The sequence below is a fragment of the Corythoichthys intestinalis genome, chromosome 14 (genome assembly GCF_030265065.1).
Source record: "Corythoichthys intestinalis isolate RoL2023-P3 chromosome 14, ASM3026506v1, whole genome shotgun sequence".
Lineage (NCBI taxonomy): Eukaryota > Metazoa > Chordata > Actinopteri > Syngnathiformes > Syngnathidae > Corythoichthys > Corythoichthys intestinalis.
Window position 1 is genome coordinate 44,442,790 of NC_080408.1, and position 21,546 is coordinate 44,464,335.

The window sequence follows — 21,546 nt, forward strand, 5'->3', positions numbered from 1 at the left end:
ACCGTGCCGCCTTTTCCATGCCGCTTTTCCTCACAGGTGTCGCGGGGGTGCTGGAGCATAGCTTAGCAGGAGGGAGGGTGAGAGGCTGTGGCGTTGTACAAGCATGAAGCAGAAAAACATAATTTATATTTTTAAATAAAAACCTGATTATTTTCACCCGATTTCAATCTTCGGAAAAATGGCGCGTTAGGTCTGATTTCCGATCTCGTGATCGGATTGGGACATCCCTAGTTATTACATAAATTACTAAAATTGAATGCACCACCCCTTTAAAATGTAAATTATTGCCAAAAGATTTTTACTGGCTTCTCAGTTCAAAACATTTAAATTTTTGTGTACAGTATATGTAATAGAGAATCATAAATTATATTACTTCCTAGTTATCATGGTACTTCGAGGGGAATCATAACTAAAATGCGGCCTGTGACAAAGAAATCACTCAAGGTTTGTTCGGGACTAGACATCGAGGCATCATTCTCCATCTCAACCTTTTGACTCTCTCTCCACCTTTTGTGTGTGTCTTGAAGGTCAACAAGCCTTTTGCAAACAACAAGCTGAGTCATCCTGGATCAGCCAGGTGAATAAAAGTGGGGGATAAAAAAAAAATCTTGAGAAAAAACAAAGCATGTTAAGTACACATTTCACTCATTGAAAAGACTTTGGCAACAATCGGGCAAAGGCATTCATCTTTTGTGCAGCTTCACTAAACAAAATAAAATATGCCGCTTGTAATCTCTCTTGTCAGACCGCACGGTTTCTCTACTTCCCGAGAGATTATTCTAAGTATTTTGTTTGATCGGTAACACAAAATCCCCTCATAGAAGCAACCTTCAAGTATAAAGAGATGGGCTAGTGTGTATGTCTATTCTGTATTCTTGTACCAGACTGACAGTTTGAATGATTCCGCTGCTGGGATTTGGCAGGCCATGGTTATGGTCCCTCACTCATCACCCTCCAGTGTGAGTGTGTGTAACTCAATGCCTCTAATCTAGCTGGCTGCTCAAAGGATTACGGACTCCAATATCCTCAACGGGAGCGTGAGGGAACTTGTCCCATTGGAGTGTGCTTGTGTGCGGTTACACTACGGGTTAAATAAAGTAGACCTGGGTGAGCGGGAATAAGAAACGATATGATTTCATACAAATGCCAGAGGGGGGGGGAAACATTAGACCTGTCAAAACTCATCTTTATACACAGCACAACTAAGACAGCTATGAGACAGTTACTACTCGAGACAGAGTTCTCAATACAAAATTTGTCAATCATACAGAATTTGACTGATCTCAAATTTGTACCAGTGGGATTATGTTGTGCAGACAAGGTAGTTAAACTGTCACTGCCATATAGTAACCAGCAGAGGACGCAAAGAACTCATTTCCAATCCTCTTGCTACTTAAATTGCCCTGTTTTACCTTTGCAGCAAAAAATAAGGTGCAACCTGGCTCGCCAGATTGATTGTTCAATCTTGAAAAGATCCAATCCAGACCAGTATCATGGAAGGAACCTTAAAAAAAAAAACGGCTGCAGATTGGATGATGGCTCTTCTCGTCACACTCGCGAAAACATCGTTTCCTGTCAAAAAAGTTTTTAGTGACGTTTTTTCTCCTCTTTTAATGAGGGGAATTACACTAACAGTCATGTGAAAAAAATAGGACACTCCACTAAATATTCAGTTCTTTATTAACAAATGTTCACATATCAATGTCTGATCTTGTTTTTCTTTATCTCTGGAAAAGAAAGTGATTTAATTGCAGGTACACAACAAAAATTACCATTGTTTTACTCATTAAATGAAATATCAACAAAATTGCATATTCTAACTGAGGAAAAAGTTAGGACACCTACCACCTAAGAGCTAGTCTTATCCTCTTTGGCTATAATAACTTCAGTGAGACTCTTTTTGTAGCCATCTACCAGTGTTTGACATCGGTCCGAAGAAAGTTTGCCCCACTCCTCAACGAAGAATACTTTTAGCTGTGAGATGTTTGAGGGGTTTCTGTCATGTACAGTCCGTTTCAAGTCACCCCACAGCATCTTAATGGAATTAAGATCTGGGCTGTGACTCGGCCATTCCATGACTCTCCATTTCAGCCAGTCCTTGGTGGATTTATTGATATGTTTTAAGTCATTGTCATGTTGCAGGGTCCAGTTTCGCTTGAGCTTGAATTTTTCCCCAGATGATCTCACACGCTCCTCAAGCACCCTCTGATACACGATAGAATTCATGGTGGATTCTATGATGGTGAGCTGGCCAGGTCCTGCTGCAGAAAAGCATCCCCGAACCATGACAGTTTCAACTCCATGCTTCACAGTTTGTATGAGGTTTTTTTCGTGGAATGCTGTATTGGGTTTACACCAAACATGTCCTCTGTTCTGGTGTCCAAATAATTCAATGTTAGATTCATCTGTCCAAAGAACATTATTCCAGAAGTTCTGGTCTTTGTCTACATTCACTCTGGCAAACTTCAGTCTGACCTTCATGTTCTTTTTGGAGAGCAAAGGTTTCCTCCTTGCACACCTCCCGTGAGGGTTCAACTTGTGAAGTCTCTTTCCGATTGTAGAGGCATGCACTTTCACACCAACAGTAGCAAGAGTCTGCTGTAGGTCCTGTGATGACATTTTAGGGTTTTTGGAGACTTCTTTTAGCATCTTGCTGTCTGCTCTCAGGGTGAACTTGCTTGGACGGCCAGACCTGGGCATGTTGGCAGTTGTTTTGAATGTCCTCCATTTGTAGAGTATTTTCCGGACAGTGGAATGGCTAATTTTATATTCTTTTGAGATCTTTTGAAATCCCTTACCAGACTCATAAGCGTCTACAGTCTTCTTTCTGAAGGCCTCATTCAGCTCCTTTGATCTCACCATTGTGTTTTGTCTCACTTAAACAGTCAGGGGCACACCAAACCAAATGTGAGGTATAGATAAGGTAAGCCTCCTTCAAAAAGCTGGGTAATGATGTTCTAATCATGTGCACCGGATGTGATACATATGTGTGTGAATTTAGCCATTTTAAATGGAATTGAATGTGGGGGTGTCCTAATTTATTCCTCAACAGAAATTGCATTTATTTAAAATTACAATTTACAGTTTAAAAAAAATCTTTTTTTCAGTTTTGTTTAGTTCTATTACTTGAATCCCTCAAGATTGTTAAAATTTATAATAAATAATAATATCTGTATCACCAAATATGTTAGAAAACACACATGCTTCCATAGGGTGTCCTAATTTTTTTACATGACAAAAGGCTTCTCCGACAAAACTTCAGAAATTGAATTATCTACAAGAACCGCTTTGCAACAGATAGTTGCTTCCTGGTCATATCTGCAGCTCCGCCTCTTTCTCTTGATTGGTTCGAATATCAGCTGAACGCGGAAGTGGTTGGACAGTTAAGATTGGCAAGATGGTACTGCATGATGAACCAATGAATCAGGAAGTACCATCTTGCTTACAAGGCTATACAGTGGGGCAAATAAGTATTTAGTCAACCACTAATTGTGCAAGTTCTCCCACTTGAAAATATTAGAGAGGCCTGTAATTGTCAACATGGGTAAACCTCAACCATGAGAGACAGAATGTGGAAAAAAAAAAAAAACAGAAAATCACATTGTTTGAGTTTTAAAGAATTTATTTGCAAATCATGGTGGAAAATAAGTATTTGGTCAATACTAATAGTTCATCTCAATACTTTGTTATGTACCCTTTGTTGGCAATAACGGAGGCCGAACGTTTTCTGTAACTCTTCACAAGCTTGTCACACACTGTTGCTGGTATTTTGGCCCATTCCTCCATGCAGATCTCCTCTAGAGCAGTGATGTTTTGGGGCTGTCGTTGCGCAACACGGACTTTCAACTCCCTCCACAGATTTTCTATGGGGTTAAGATCTGGAGACTGTCTAGGCCACTCCAGGACCTTGAAATGCTTCTTACGAAGCCACTGCTTTGTTGCCCTGGCTGTGTGTTTGGGATCATTGTCATGCTGAAAGACCCAGCCACGTCTCATCTTCAATGCCCTTGCTGATGGAAGGAGATTTTCATTCAAAATCTCTCAATACATGGCCCCAATCATTCTTTCCTTTACACAGATCAGTCGTCCGGGTCCCTTTGCATCAAGTCCCCCATTCTGTTCAATCATTCAATTAATTTAATGTTGTGACTCAACCGTTAAAGTTGTTAAAATTGCTCCCGTTATTCCATAATTTCCCTTCTGTCTACTTTCGACGTGAAAGTTTTAAAACTGTTTCATCATTTAAAGATAGATTCAAGTCAAGATTTTGCCGATTTAGGAGTATTTTAGATAAAAAGTTAATTGGTTCACTACAACAGAGCCGTCTAGAGAAGTATACTGCTTTAAGATGGCGCCTGTTTAGTAACGCGGGAAAGTGTCATTTCGCATCTAGTTCTTGGTATATGATCTAACATGGCCGTAGTCTGTCATTTCACATCTACTGTAGTTCTAGATATATGTGATATCTACCATAGCCGTATGTTGCCGTATGTTTGTAGCAACTAGCAACTGGGCAGCTGTAACGGCTGACGGCCGCAGTCAGGTATTATTGTTTTTTTTTTATTTAGCGGGATGAGTTGAACATGATATTTACTCTCGGTCCGTTCCTCATTGCGTCCTGAAGACCGCGCTGCCTGTGTTTTATTTCCACTTTAGCTGGTATAATTCAATAGTCGGAATTTGGATGTTTGTGAATCGTTCTCGAATCTTCCACGGCCGAATCGCGAATAATCTAAGAATCGGAAATTTCGCACGCCTTTACCGGTTATGGTGCAATTCAGTACTCTTTCTCCTCCAAACAGGAGAACCTGTGTTTCTACCAAAATGTTCTATTTTGGTTTCATCTGACCATAACACATTCTCCCAATCCTCTTCTGGATCATCCAAATGCTCTCTAGCGAACCGCAGAAGGGCCTGAACGTGTACTTTCTTCAGCAGGGGGAAACGTCTGGCAGTGCAGGATTTGAGTCCCTGGCGGCGCATTGTGTTACTGATAGTAGCCTTTGTTACTGTGGTCCCAGCTCTCTGTAGGTCATTCACTAGGTCCCCCCGTGTGGTTCTGGGATTTTTGCTCACCGTTCTTGTTATCATTTTGACGCCACGGGGTGGGGAGGGAGTTGAAAGTCCGTGTTGCCCAACGACAGCCCCAAAACATCACTGCTCCAGAGGAGATCTGCATGGAGGAATGGGCCAAAATACCAGCAACAGTGTGTGAAACGCTTGTGAAGAGTTACAGAAAACATTTGGCCTCCGATATTGCCAACAAAGGGTACATAACAAAGTATTGAGATGAACTATTGGTACTGACCAAATACTTATTTTCCACCATGATTTGCAAATAAATTATTTAAAAATCAAACAATGTGATTTTGTTTTTTTCCCACATTCTGTCTCTCATGGTTGTGGTTTACACATGTTGACAATTATAGGCCTCTCTAATATTTTCAAGTGGGAGAACTTGCAGAATTAGTGGTTGACTAAATACTTATGTGCCCCACTGGATAAAGAGTTGCGTTGGATTTAATTGGCTCCATAGATGAGATTTAATGAACCGATGAATGGCACCTACTTAATTAGTCAGTGAAGTTGTCAAAGTGATGCTAGGTCAGGTGGCTTTTTATTTGGGGATGTGTCAATATGCCAGAAAAATACAGTGGTACTGAATAAAAGGTCTATCTCCACAACTTTAAAGCTTTTAAGGTGTTGCTGCTTCCACACTTTGGGCTCAGAGGATTAGAGAGCAGGGTGACTGCTGGTTCACTTGAAACGAAACTGAGCTAATTTTGTCAAGACAAGAAATATGTGTACATAAAGATTATTGGCTATTAAGAGACTCTTTAAATCACCCACAAAAAAAAAAAAAAAAAACCTCTTAAATGTTGGTAAGATTGTGAAGACATGCATCTAAAACTGCAAACTTGTGCTTTTCGTAGCATTTAAAACAAAACTGACATTCAGATATTTCTAATCATCAAAGAAAATTTCATCTGCTTCAGCAATGCAATCACAAACCTATTGCCACTGGAGGCCCCAAAGTAGCCATTACCAAGTGGTCCACAGATGTGCAACAACATGAGAATAATGGGTGAGCTGGCAGAGCAGCACGTCTAAACTGTGACCTCATTTGTCTGGGGAAAAAAACAAAAACTATTGAATAAGGTGATGGGTACAGGGATCAGCAGGCAGGATGCAATGGTGCTTGGGTTAGAAACTGAGATCGGTAGTCAGGGATAACATGTCAGCATGTGTGTGAAGAGGGATGTCCTCGGTTTACTGTATGACAAAGTTTCATTCTAATTTTGGTGATGAAAACCAAGTGCAGAAGTTGGAACACGCCACAGTGATTCAAATCAAAAGAATCACAGGTATAAAAGCAAACACCAAAATACTGTCTGGTAGCATGCCTGCTAATAAAGCCATTTTCCAATAATTTTAAAATGTTTCGTGCACAAGATGGGAGTGTGCCCTGGCTGAAGTGTGCTATCTGTGTGGGTTTATATTCGACTGCAATTGAATTCTTTCTGCAAACCGCAGATTTTGAAATTGGACATGGTGTGCCTTGCTCGGTGTCAAAATTCTACCTCTTCGCCTGGTTCTCAAACGACCTTTTTTTCCGCGAGCCATCCAGCTGGTCGAGAGGCACTTTGCTCGGCTTGCTCACCACCAAAAGTTGGCCTCTGATTGACCGTGTGTGTGTTGGTGTCAAGTGAGCGAATGTTTTATTTTAGTCAGAATAAGGAAGATCGAAACATTTTGGAAAAAAGATAGTCCAAGCAAAAGCTTGCCTCCTGACTGAAATAAGTCTGTGTCAAGTGAATGAAAATGTTATTTTTGTATAACAGTGAAATAGCGGGCGGCACGGTGGCTGAGTGGTTAGCACGTCTGCCTCACAGTTCTGAGATCAAGGGTTCAATCCCGGGCTTCGGCCTTCCTGTGTGGAGTTTGCATGTTCTTCCCGTGCCTGCGTGGGTTTCCTCCGGGAACTCCGGTTTTCCTCCCACATCCCAAAAACATGCAGTAGGCTGATTGAACACTCTAAATTGTCCGTAGGTGTGTGCGTGAATGGTTGTATGTCTCCTTGTGCCCTGCGATTGGCTGGCAACCAGTTCAGGGTGTCCCCTGCCTACTGCCCGTAGTTAGCTGGGATAGGCTCCAGCACCTCCGTGACCCTCGTGAGGAAAAGCGGCATGGAAAATGAATGAATGAATGAAATAGCGAAGCTTGGTGTCATTTAGTAACGAATGTAATCTGCCTCTCCACAGTCACCACGCAAATTGCCAACGCCCACGAGCTTCCCAAGCACACACCACTGCCAATCAGTGCAAAGAATTGTAATTTAAATATTCAAATTTGATCCAGTAAGCTGCATATGTCTGCAGAGGAGCTCAAAAATGGCCAACTAAATTGACTTGAAAAATGACATTCCGGGCACTTTCAACGCAAATTGTCAAGCAAACCCGGTAAAAAACACAGGATTTATGGGTTTTCCATAAGAGGTTCAGATCAGTGTATGTCGGAATTGTCTGTCAACTGTGGACCTGTGAAGCCCTTAGAGATGATAACGAGCTAAAGATGAGTTTTGAGAGACTAAAACATAACAAGCCTAATGCCAGTTTTCGTCTAACGTGACGAGAACGAGACAAAAATGCGCAAAAGTTTCCGTCACATGTTCACAATGTGTGAAATTTTACGTGTAGTTAGCATCATAGCCTGCATCGTAGCAGTGTCTGGTTGTGTCACTCAACATGACGTGCTGCTTCTCTCCAGTCTCAAAGATTGGACACAGTCACACACGGTAAGATTTGTTTTCTATCTTGGCTAGAGAGAATATGAGACATTGCTTTATCCTTTAAAGAGCATATGACACGAGAAAAAAAAGTCTTAAATGGCATTATTATGTGAATTAGAATCATATTTTGAGACGATTCGACTATATACAACAATTTAGCAAAGCACAGATGACGAGAAATTAGTCTTTTAATCTGCCGGTTAGCCACGCCTACCATAATAGGGCTTTAACGTCCCCAACAGGTGGATGACGTCAGCGGTAGACTTGGCTCATCGATTTTACTATTCAGCCCATTGAGGGGAAATTATTCAGAACGAAGAAAGCCGCAAAATGTCATTGTTTCAGTCTCTCTACTCCAATATTTTTACAGGATATTCTTTTTACCCAAGTATTTTTCCCCACTAGCTATATAATTGGTTTGAGAAGGACCAGTCAGCCCGTTGAGGGGGAACTATTCACAACGAGGAAAACGCGACGAAGAGAGCGGCAAAATGTCATTGTTTCTGTCTCTTTACTTCAATATTTTTACAGGATACTCTTTTTATCCAAGTATTTCCCCAATTGCTAAATAAATGGCATGGTCATGACAAATAACAGTCTTGTGCTGAATGGAATATGAAATAATAAAAATGCATTTATTAAGGACGACATGGCAAAATTACTCCATAATGGTCAAAACTGTCGACTTCACCTTTACTGTCGCACCTCCCGAACGATATTTTATGACACCTAAATCGGACATATGTCATTTCCCTTCCCCGGCTTCGGAGAATGTAAACAAACCAGAAGGCGTGATAGCTAGCCGACATGCTAACCCGAACCGAGTGATGTTTCAAAGTCTTCAAAGCGGAAAATCACACATAGCTATCCTGGATTATTTGACATGACGACCCGGTTGTCGAATGTCTTAGCGGATCGGCAAACCGCCCGGCAGAGAGCAATTTACAGTTCGTTCCCCGGAGGAGGGTGGCTGGAGTTGTTGTGCAGCTAACAGTGCTGCTGCTAATGCATTAGGAGAGCTTTTTACATGCCTATCAATGATCAAACGTAAGTAGTCCTTCATTTAAAGGAAGTTTGTAGTGTTTACTTTGTAATCGCTGTATTCGTATTTGACATAATACAAAACAAGATGTTTACTCACTTCCTCGTAAGTCCAATGGTCCCACAGTAAATATCCACGGTGAATGGGAACCTTTTGAAACTCCAAAAAGGCGCATACGCCTCTCCCTCATACAGAATGATTTTTCTGCAGCCGTTTGGCTGGCGTGATGCGAAAAATAAACGTATTAATCCGCAAAATCAGCTGAATCCTTCGTCCTCATACACAACAGTACACTGTAGCGTGAAGACGACGTCTTCTACCGTACACGTCACAGCGCCCTCCTCCTCAATGCGAGACCGAAGCCGGAAGTCACTCATTTTCCTGGCGCGGGATTCAAAAAACTAAATAAATATAGCGATTGCTTCCACACACGTCCAAGCGGTCCATATCATTCAGGAGCATAAAATACCGCGTGTATTATGAAATAAACATGCTTTTTCGTGTCACAGGCACTTTAAAGGTCTGTGCTGACTGATAATCACACACTAATTGTAACTCGTAGCATTTGCGTAGCATTAGGCTAATGCTAACAGCAAACGTCCTCTTAAACTTTCGGACAACTTTAACATCTAGTTTGTGGCTTCCACTTGGGTATAAGGAATTAAAAATAATGTACTGTTTTCATGCTGAGTGTGTATTATCACCAAGTTGGCGTTGTCCTTGTAGACGCTACAATATGTGCTCGTCTGTCAATGTTCATTCGAAATAGTTGGAAACCTTTATTTATTTATTCATTTTTGGAGTAATTTTTTTCAATCTTAGAGACGAAAACGTTTTTGGTAAACGTCGACTGAAACTAGACAAAATTAGTCTTGAGTCTTCGTCAACAAAAACATTGAAGACAAACACATTTTGAGATGACTAAGGCTAATAAGTATTATCTTGCAAAAGAATAATATTAAGACACAAATTAAAAGGGCTACCGAAAACAACACTGCATCTAAGGTTATAAAGATAGTGTAAAAAATATATACAGTATATCATAATAACAAAACATGAGACCCACTTTAATGCTAACACAAAATGTTATTGACAAAGAGGGGCTTATCAAAAGTGCTTTTGCTATTGAAGTGTTTTACCACCTAATGGATAGATGTTTAAACAAAGATGGTGCAGGATCATATTATTCACAGGCTTATTTTCTTTATCCTCTGTTAAAATGACTAACACTAAGCAGCTGGGAAGAAGTGGCAACCTCAGGTGCTGAAAAGCTGTACCAGAGACTGCGACAGGAGGAAATTGTACAGAGGGTGGGGGTGGATGGTTTCATACCACAAACATTCAAATTGTAATCTCTTGAATAATGAGGTGATGAGGGACGCTGCGCTAGTGTTTTGAGTTTGTATGAGAACACATTATAATGTGGGTCACACCTTGATCTTCGGCTGGATATGTCGTAGAGCGTCGGCTGTGCCCATGTCTTCATCTTCCGGGATGCAAACAAAGTCGAGTTTCATCTTCACGTCCATCTTCAGTTTGAGGTCTGTGCTCATCATCTTTTGGACCTCCTTAGTGGTTATCACGATCACCTCTGAAAGTCAAAGCAAAACAAGGAAAACATGTTTTCGTAATTATGTTCATGTTGATATGCTTGAACTGGTAAAACAGTAAATCTTGCAGTTTATATGATATATTGTACCTCTGGCATCCCACTGAAGTAACAATAAAAATGTCAAATATATATATAATCACACTGTGTTTGAGTCTTTGCTTTTATTCAAATATTAACATAATAAGGTATGATAATTGATCAATTGATAACTAATGAATACGTGGAATTGACTGTAAATTAATTGTTTTTTTGAAGCGATTGACACAAAACGTAGCGCACTGCTTAGCTGTAACAGGTCTCAATTTAATCACTAAACCAACTCCTAAAGTCACATTAGGTGTTCACTTGACAATGGCACATTCCAACCCCTAAAATTGAGCCTACCTTTAAGTAGATAATAACATGAGCAGACTTCTTTACGGTGTCTGAGAATTGCTGCCTTATCTGTATAAAATGCTTTGTGTAATGCATTGGCTCACTCGCTGTGTCAGCCTAGTAAAAGTAAATTGCAGGCCTTTGGCTAGCTGGCTGCAAACAGTAAAAAAAAGTGCCGGCCACACATGGTGATTATATATAGAAATGTAGTTTTATTAAGGGCAGTGAGGAGCAACGGGCTTTTTTTACAATGAACAGCCCTGTTTACTGGCAAGAACAGCACACTGCAACAAATCCCTTTATAAGCCAAGCGTTTCTGGACTGACCGCATGTAGAAAGCACGAGAGGCCAAAACGCTGCAATGTAAAATGAGTTGGGACACACACCTGACAACTGCTGTTGAAGTACTGACATGTTGGTGAAAATATGACTGGAAAATCAGCGTCATTGTAAACCTCACGATACAAAACAAGCAGTCTGATAGAATGTAGTAGCCCAGTCTGTACTTCAACAAGCAAAAAAAAAAAAAAAAAAAAAACATGAGATAAAGCAAAGACAGACAACACAAAATTTTTGTAAGAAGTGCATACCCAAGTTTGTGGAATGGACGTATCGCAAAACCATTCCCCCAAATCACAAAAGCCAGACACCTAGCCATAGAGTTGCTTAGGAATACTTTGTGGTCATGACTTAAAACATCTTTTTTCGAACTTTAAAATAGTAAAAACCCGATGGTTTAATATTGTGTGTGGGGTCATGTAATTCCGACACCAGTTACCCTGAAAGATTGGGGAAAGGAATTTTATTTGTGCCTTTTTCAAAGCCTAAAAAGAAGGCTCGCCAAATGCACACTGTGGATAAAGCTCTGTCATCGACCACATAAATAACTGAATGTCAAGACAGTCACCCAAGGACACTTATGTTTGCTCAGAGGTAAGTTAATGATTAATTTGAAAAAAATATATATATATTTGATAGCATGCAGTAAAAACTTAGACTTAACTATTAACATTAGTTTGCGAACATTTGACTGTCTACTTCTTTACGAGCCTGTCACAACACAAAAAGAATAAAATATAATATAAAATATAATATAAATATAATATAAAATAAAACAAATCTGTCAAGACCCCAGCACTGAAAGTTCAACGTAACCACCACAAGCCTTCTATGTATATATATATATATATATATATACACACAGGGGTGCACATAATTTTTTTGCCCAGGTTCTCAGAAGAGGACCTGGAGATGTGACTTGGTCCTCATTGAGCTTGAGAGCCGACCCACCTGATGCGATAAAATTATGACAAGCTTTACTTAGAGCCAATTACCTTTAAATAATTATATTAACAATTATTGCTTGATTAACATCAACTGGCACAACAAAATTGCCATTACTCTGAAGTGAAATGTAAAGAAATAAACATAAAGGACAGAATGCGGCTCCCACATTAACTCCAAGCCTTTGTAAAAGTGGGATGTCCTCCTCATAAGAGCTCATTGAACGTGCATGTTTAGCTTTGTGAAATGCGAGCAAAAACACGTTTGTCAGTGCATGGCGCTGTTCATTAAACTTTATTCCGCCACTTGTCCATAGGGCGAGTGGAGTCCTGTCCGACATCGATAGTTTGCTTAATTGCCAAATACTCTTTGTTTTTTTTCGTGCTTTTCAAAGTTTGAATGGCTGAAATTCTTTGACCCTACATAAAATGCGCTGCTCTTATCAGCGAAATTGGGATTGTCACGACAAATTTTGTACCACATTTCCGTGCGAGCATCATTAGCTTCTAGCCATGGTACCTCCTGCAGCCACTTTTCAGCAAAAGTCCTTTTTTTCGGTAGCTCCGGTGACGTCTCTGTCGTCTGTGACGGGGGTGGGGGAACACGGAAATAATTACTCAGTGGGGTCTGCCTCTGACATTTTCAGAAGTGATTTTCTCGTGTCCGCCGCAAATACAGTGATCAGCCATCGGTACGCAAAAGCGTATGGAAGCCGTCGAGGGCCAGCGCGTTTGTCTACGTCCAGTACGCATGTGCGCCACTTATGTGCACCCCTGTGTGTATATATATATATACATACATATAAAAAAGGAAGATGTACTTAAGTCACGGACGCACACGAAGGAAAGTTCTCCTCACACCGCACTGCACACACCTAGCATTTGGCTGCGGTCAACTCGAATACACGCTGCTGTCTCAGCGTTGACAATTTATTTATGTCAAATTCATATTGCATATGTATGTTTATGATACAAGTTATTTTTTAGAACATCTGGATAATATTGAAAATCCGACTGAATGTAAAAGACTGTTTATTCATCGCCACAAAAGATTTGGCAGCAAAATCTGACAGAACACATGACATAACGCTACTAAGTAGATACTGGTATAGCTACACTGCTGGCCAAAAGTATTGGCACCCCTGCGATTCTGTCAGATAATGCTCAATATCTCACAGAAAACGATTGCAATTACAAATGCTTTGGTAGTAATACCTTCATTTATTTGGCTTGCAATGGAAAAAAAAAACACAAAAGAAATTGGATTTTTTTTTTTCTAATCATCATTTTAAACAAAACTACGAAAATGGGCGGGACAAAAGTATTGGCACCCTTTGAAAACCCATGTGATGCTTCTCTAATTTGTGTACCGGGAATTAACAGCACCTGTTTCTTACCTCTGACACAGAACAGGTGGTGGCAAACACTAAATCACACTTACAGTCGGTTAAAATGGATTAATGTTGACTTAACCTCTGTCCTGTGTCCTTGTGTGAACCAAATTGAGCATTGAGAAAAGAAAGAAGACCAAAGAACTGACTCAGGACTTGAGAAGCAAAATTGTGAGGAAGCATGGGCAAATCTCAAGGCTGCAAGTCCATCTCCAAAGACTTGAATGTTCCTGTGTCTACCATGCGCAGTGTCATCAATAAGTGTAAAGTCCATGGCACTGTGGCTAACCTCCCTTGATGTGGACGGAAAAGATAACTTGACGAGCGATTTCAATGAAAGATTGTGCGGATGGTGGATAAAGAACTTGACTAACATCCAAACAAGTTCAAGCTGTCCTGCAGTCCGAGGATACAAGTGTCAACCTGTACTATCAGTCAGCGTCTGAATGAAAAGGGACTCTATGAGAACCCACTTCCCAGAGACATAAAAAAAGCCAGGCTGAATTTGCCAAAACTTACTTGAGAAAGCCAAAAACATTTTGGAAGCATGTTCTCTGGTCAGATAAGACAAAAGAAGAGCTTTTTGGGAAAATGGATCAACAGAGTTTACAGGGGGAAAAAATAAGAGGCCTTCAAAGGAAAGAACACGGTCCCCACAGTCAAACATGGCGGAGGTTCCCTGATGTTTTGGGGTAGCTTTGCTACCCGTGGCACTGGGCTGCTTAACCGTGTGCATGGCATTATGAAGTCTGAAGACTACCAACAAATTTTGCAGCATAATGTAGGGCCCAGTGTGAGAAAGCTGGGTCTCCCTCAGAGGTCATGGGTTTCCAGCAGGACAATGACCCAAAACACACCTCAAAAAGCACTACAAAATGGTTTGAGAGAAAGCAATGGAGACTTCTAGAGTGGCCAGTAGGGCTGCAGCTATCAAATATTTTAGTAATCGAGTAATCGACTGAAAATTCAATTAATCGAGTAATCGGATAAAACATTTTTTTTCTTAGGTAAAGAGCAATTATAAATTTACATGAGAAAAAAGACATTTAATCCAATATTGAACCATTTTCAGTCAATCAACGTCTTTATTTTCGATGTACATTGCCGAAAACAGCCAAGAATTGCATCTCAGATGTGACTAGAAAAAAAAAAAATCACTGCTTTCACTCCAAAAACTTCTAGATCTTATAAAAAAACAAACATATATCTTACCTAATAATGTAATTACGCTTGATAACACACATCACTTGAAAGCTACGTGTTTTTCCCACCTGTTAATTGAATTTCCATTTGTGTCAAGCTATTTTTTAAGTTCTAGTTAAGTTTTAAATTAGTCTAAACTGTAAGTATAGTGTTTTTACAGATTAAATAAAGCCTGTATGTAAGACACGTTAGCCACGCATCGACAGTGGTCATAATCAGTAGAAACCTAGCCCTCCGAAGGGCTAACGTTACGTGAGCGAGTGACAGTAACGTTATATTTATTAGTGTTGAGAAGTCTACAGCATAAAGATGGCGGCTGTTTACTAACGTTGCCCAGACGCGGCCGAGTCTGTCATTTCGCATCTAGTTCTAAATGCATTCTATATCTATGAGACGCCTCGGATATTACCTGCTACCACACTAGCATCATGCGGGCGTAGTTTTTAGCAACGTCGGCGTAGTTTGTAGTGGCTGTCGGCTGCAGTAAGTTTTTTTTTTTTTAAATTTATTGCTTCTTCCTCTACGCACGTGACCTCAGCGCGTTGTCCCACATTAAAAGTAGTCCGGGCAAAACGTGATGCATAGAGCTGGCAAAATTAAACGATTCCTCGAGGTGAATAAAATTACTCGGATAAGTTTTTAAACTCGAGTAACTCGATTTGCTCAAGTATTCGTTTCAGCTCTAGTGGCCAGCAATGAGTCCAGACCTGAATCCCATAGAACACTTGTGGATAGATCTGAAAATGGCAGTTTGGAGAAGGCACCCTTCAAATCTCAGAGACCTGGAGCAGTTGGCCAAAAAAGATTGGTCTAAAATTCCAGCAGAGCATTGTAGGAAACTCATTGATGGATACCGGAACCGGTTGTTTGCAGTTATTTTGTCTAAAGGTTGTGCTATCAAGTATGAGGCTGAGAGTGCCAATACTTATATCCGGTCCATTTTTGGAGTTTTGTGTAAAATGATTAAATTTTTTTTTCATTCTCTTTTGAGTTTTTTTCATTGAAAGCAAAATAAATGAAGATATTACTATCAAAGCCTTTGTAATTGCAATCATTTTCTGGGAGAAATTGAGCATTATCTGACAAAATTGCAGGGGTGCCAATACTTTTGACCAGCAGTGTAGATAGATATTCGGCCTGTAGGGTTGGTGACTGCATAATAGGCATGTGCCTGTATGAGATTTTGACTGTACGATAACCGTGGGCAAAAATACCGCGGTTTCACGGTATTGCAATTATAGTTCCAAAATGTGTTATTTTGAGATGTATGGGTTAAAAAAAAATTTTTTTTTTTCATTGAACAGGATTTTTTTTATTTTTCAGAACATATTTGCAAATTGGAACATGAATATATTGTTAAAATAAATTATCAATAAAATATATATATATATATATATATATTTTAATAAAATTAAAATAAATACAACTTATAGACTATACCCACAGCCACAGCTCAAGTTTCTCAAGATTAGAGCAAAAACAAAATAATTTCTATAAAAAGGTAAAAACACTTCTGAATTTTTTTTTTTAAACTCTACTGTATGACTTTTTTTGAGGGTGGAAAAGCTCAAGTGAAGTTTCGCCATTTTCAGCCACTGTGTCAGCTCTAGTCTACATGATGTCATGCCTATGTGTTAAAAAACAAAGAATTCATAAGTTAAGAAGTTAGTTAAAAATGTATAAGTTAGTTTAAAGTGTAAATATTGTTGTGGAAAGGTTTCATCTAAGCAAACAAAAAAAAAACATTGGGAGTGAGACCTCTCCTTGATTCAGCAAACGTGGATTTGTGCTTAGGGCAAGAGCATCTTTCGCAGTTAGCGATCTTTGATGCTATCCCCTTTTCCCCTTCATTCAAGCGAATCAAGCTTGTTTTCTCACTTTGCGGCTGTAACACTCGACGAAGTTGCTCTCCCAGCTAAGCCTAGGCTAACATTCGTCTTTGAAAGCTTTTAGTTAGTTTGTATATTGAATTTGAAAGGAAAATGTGTGTTTTGTTTTTGGCGAACTTTTTCATGGTGCTAATCTGCTGAAGCTACTCACACATGGAAAAACACAATTGTACAATGTTTTAAATGTATTCATTTTGTATATTCCACTTACCACAATTTGAGAGCTCAATAAATTGAAGAAAAGTACGCCTTATGTTTGGAGTATTTGTTTTTGGGTTCACTGGCAGTCTAGCTGATAGCGTCACTTTCACACACAGCAACAAACGGGAGGGCGTGAGCGCTGCCGCGCCAAGCCACTTCTGGCTGCATTTTTAAAACATTAAAAATAGCTAATACCGTACTACGGTCTGACGGAAAATTTTGTGGTTTTGAAACCGCGACGTTTTCACACCATGGTAAACCGTGAAACCGGTAACTGGCACATGCCTACTGCATAATAAGTGAATTTTATGTTATTTTATCTCCTTATGTATTAAGTGTCTAACTGTTTACGTTGCTGTATTGAACTGTTTTGTTTTACGCATTTTTTTTTCTTCATAAAATTTAGTATTAGTGCAAGTTAAGCGCTACAACTGGTGGCAAAGCGAGCAATACTTTTTGGCTTCCCGCTTAAACTTACCAACGGACAAAGGCAGGTGAATAAATCCAAAGTTAAATTGACACTGCTGCACGGATATTTTAACCCACTTAATACGGCACAATCCAACAATTAATGTTGAATCTACACACAAGAAATCTGCAACTAAATATGTGCTTTCTGCAGAAAATCTCGCTCGTAAATTTTTTTAAAAACTTTTGAATTACATTTCTCACTTTCAGGATCTTGCTGCAAAGGATTCAAAGCTTACAGTTTTGCTTGTTTATTCATAATTTTAAGATTTTATAATTGTAACAATTATTTTATTTATGTTTAAATTCATTATTCAGAGTGTAATTTATTTGAAGCATCACCCAAAAAGGGTCACCATTATTTATTTAAAGGGACGTCCAGATCCGATCTCGTGATCGGAAATCAGGCCGATCACTTAATTTTTCAGAGGATCGGAATAAAAACAAGAAACCCCTTTTTTTGGTATCGGATCAGGACTCTGTATCGGCAGATTCTCAAAATCAGGTGACTCGGACTTGGGTGCAAAAACACGCGATCGGAACATCCTAAAACGAACATACATGCCGACTGACCAATTTATAAAAATACTGATATAAATTTGCCCTAATTTAGACAATGACAAATGTAGATTATATCAAAGATAAATCATATTCATACAAGCAAGTGTACAATATAAGAACCCACTTCTCACCATCAAAGCCCACCCTCTCCAGCAGGTTTAGAGGGTACCATATCAGGGGTCGGTTCCCAACCGGCAGCATCGCTTTGGGGGTGTTGTACGTCAGGTCGGTCATCCGAGAGCCCCCGCCGGCCGCCATCAACACCGCCTGCAGCTCCATGTCGTTTGCTAGCAATGACTGCGAGAGAGATTAACTTATTTAAATCACATGAAGAGTATAAAAAGAATACGTTAAGACATTTACGACCACATTTTTTCCACTACAATTACCTCAAAACTGTATAACCAGTTATCCAGGACCACCTGTTTGTTAGACAGACGTGTTAAACACAACTACTGCACTGTGGTCCTTTAAATATTATTATTTAACATGATAAAATTTTCATTTAATCAGGAAAACAAGACTTCTGACAACCTCAGGCAGAACGTTTAATCCATGAACAGCACAAAAAGACAAGCCAGTCAAATGAAATGTAATTTCTGCAAACATATACCTCTCAATGACTCCTGAATCCCCGTTGAGCTCTTCCTAGTGGACACATAAGTTGAATGGACTGCTGTCAAAGTTGTTAGCACTCGGCTAAAACATAGCATGTATGTACGGGACTGCTCCTTAGTCGACGAGTGACGAGCAGTTGCAATTAGACAAGAAGCGAGATGTTACTGTCTCAGTTAAAAACTAACCCTGGGGTATTTAAACAACCGATTTATGATTAGAACAATGAAGCGATAAAACACAACAAGTGTTGCATGATGCTGTAGGTGTCTCACCGTAACTTGTCCGACCGGAAAACAATCCCACGGAAAACAACGTTCCGGCTGAAAATACTGTACTCAACAACAGCAAAAATAATTTCTTTTGGTTACTTCACTGCTACCAAATGTTTTCATTGCTTGGTCATTTTTTTAATAAGGTACCATTTGTGTCCCCAGTATGAATTAAGCTGTATTTTCACTAAACTTTGACAAATACTTATTCAACTTATTTATTTTTTGCCAATATACAAAAAAAAAAAAAAAAAAAAAAAAAAAAAAAATCTAAACAACTGTTATGATTTTATTATCCTGGATAAACTATCTACATGTGTGAGTGTGTTTTTATTCATGAAAATATTTTATTTCATTGAAAAAAGGGAAGAAAAAAAAAAACAGGTTTTCTGTTTGTCCCTTTCTGAAAATTCGACATTTATTAATGAGATCAGAATTCTATGATAACATAAAACCAGTGGTGGGAAATTAAACTGTGGCAAGCAATTGTATTTTTTTTTATAAAATAAAAAATTAAATTACAAATCATATTTTACAATTTTATAAAGTATGTTCAGTGTGGGTAATCATAACGTGTCCACTCTATTAAAGCTATATAGCAAATAAATTAATTGAAATGAATCATTTTAAAAGGCTTACCTGTAAAATTATAGATTTTTTTATCAAGTATCCAAAGTTAGCTGTTATGCTAGCAAAGCTAGGCTGAAGGCAAACTTTGGCACAAAATGTCCCCTCTGTTAGTGTCCACTCTGTTAAAAAATGACTCTGCTTTCTTCCTTAACTATCACTTTATTCATACAAAGCTTTGCGAACAGTTTGCCAGCCACAAGTAACACAGCTCCTCTTTACATCAAGCTTGACAACTCCTATTTCGAGAGAATGTGACGTTCAGTTGTGTTTCCTCTTACCAGGGGAAAAAGGTGACTGCTCCATCAATGAATGAACAACATGATTATAATGAATTAATTCATTCATAATTTATATTAATTATATTTACTTTAATATTATTATATTAGTATTAGTAATATATTTGTACCCTTAAAGAATGACGTGTGGGCCACTTTTATCTTGCAAAAATGTTTTAGTGTATGAGTACAGCATTGTTGCCCATTCGTACTGCAAGGCCCAGGATGCATTATTACTAGGGATCAAGGGCGTAGGTTTGTACGTATAGGGACGGTAGGGACATAACACTAGCAACTTTTCAGGATATTCAAATTATCCCCACCAACTTTTAAGCAGCCTTATTTGCAATATTTAATGACTTCAGTTACAGGAAGACAATCTAAATGACCTATATGTGGTGTAAGGATAGAATTGATCCTACTATTATTAAGTGAATTACAATACTTTCATTATGTTCAGACTTACAATGATCCCGTTTCACTCGCTGAATGTGCCAGTCCATTTCCCCCCCCTCAAACGCACGTTTGATTGGCTGATGACTTGACCCCCCCCTCCCCCCCCGCACACACACACACGCATTCACAGCCCGACAGATGCCGCCTCCCTTCCGCCCTTCAAAGATTAGGGATATTAGAAGTTTTTTTTTCCGCCAGCAGCAGCCACTGTAAGAAATGTAAAAAGACCTCAATGTTGTGGAGGTGGGGGATACTCCACTAATTTTGCTACTGTTACAGTGCTTCAAGTCGATTTTACTCAGTTTGATTTCTTGAAATAAGAAAAACAGCTAGCTGAAAATAAGCTTAACAGACTTATTTTAAGCAAAAGGTTTGTATATTTAATCTTAAAAGAAAAACTTTTTTGTCAGAGCGGTTCTTAATTAAGAATATTGTTCAAAACATTATTTAAAATATGTTTTTTCATGATTTAGGTAAAAATGACCAACTTTTAGATATATGGGCTTAATATGAACAAATAGTAATGATTACTTAAAGTAAGTGGAAGAATCCAACACATTAATCTGTTAACTAGCCTTTAACACTCAAAAAAGATGGAGAAAATTATTTGACTAGATTTAACAAAAATTATCAGATTAAAACGTTATAAATTTGTAGTGTGAAAGTTAATATAGGTCAATACAGATTTATTTTGCATTAATAATTTAGCCTATCAATTAATTAGGTTCATATTGGTGAAAAATGTAGCCCTGACCCCCATTCACCAAATATGTTTGGTCTTATTAATGTCCCGTCTCCAGCAAAAAAATGTACATGCAGGTTATACTGTTATATCGTCCCTACCGATATTAAGACCAAGCATACGCCCTTTTGCTAGGGATGTACTGAAAGCAAATTCCTTGGCCGAAACTGAATACTGTATTGGAAACACTTGGCCGAAAAACCGAAAACCTGAAAGGCCGAATAATAGATATGTTTACAATTCATTTTTTAGTTCATTTTTAAAATTAATATCATTTTATTTAATTATTTTCTGATTATTGCCCTTTGCCTTGGAGTTCTTTTTTCTACAATCAGGGGGAAATAAAACATGGTCCCTTCTCACAAGTACGCAAACGTCTTCCAAAATATTGTACGACCCCCGAGTCTCGAGAAATTTTGATGGAAAGGTGCCTTTGGGAAGGTGAATTCCCAGAGGCAGTGAGCATTTTGTGGCAAACTCTGAATGAGTCCTATAGCAGAGGTGCAGAAGGCGTCATAGTGTTCTGTTCGGTGGACTTCACAGCCGATGAAACCTTGATAAATGTGCTTTCTTGGAAGTTTGAGACACTTGAAAAATGGGTCTCACGCCTCCAGTTGCTAAGCTAAATGAGATCTCAATGTACGTTTGTGTAGAACTGTAGTTCACAGCAACAACAAAAAACATCTGTTCTCGCCGAAACTAGTACAGCTCTTTCCAAGGCTATTACAATCTCTCTTACTTC

General features: G+C 39.0%; 1 protein-coding gene across 4 annotated transcripts in view; it reads right to left on the reverse strand.

The window, feature by feature from the left end:
* Nucleotides 1-18,736, reverse strand: part of eif2b3 (eukaryotic translation initiation factor 2B, subunit 3 gamma) — a 70,560-nt gene extending 51,824 nt beyond the window's left edge. Inside the window, exons 1-5 of one of the 4 annotated variants that reach the window (XM_057858257.1) lie at nt 18,705-18,736; nt 18,428-18,462; nt 18,204-18,236; nt 17,946-18,111; nt 10,265-10,422 (exon numbers count right to left, since the gene is read on the reverse strand). In XM_057858257.1, the coding sequence (XP_057714240.1) occupies nt 10,265-10,422; nt 17,946-18,093 (306 nt within the window). In that variant the 5' untranslated portion in view covers nt 18,094-18,111; nt 18,204-18,236; nt 18,428-18,462; nt 18,705-18,736. The other 3 variants (XM_057858258.1, XM_057858255.1, XM_057858254.1) reach the window with 3 other exon arrangements.
* Nucleotides 18,737-21,546: the final 2,810 nt, after the last annotated feature.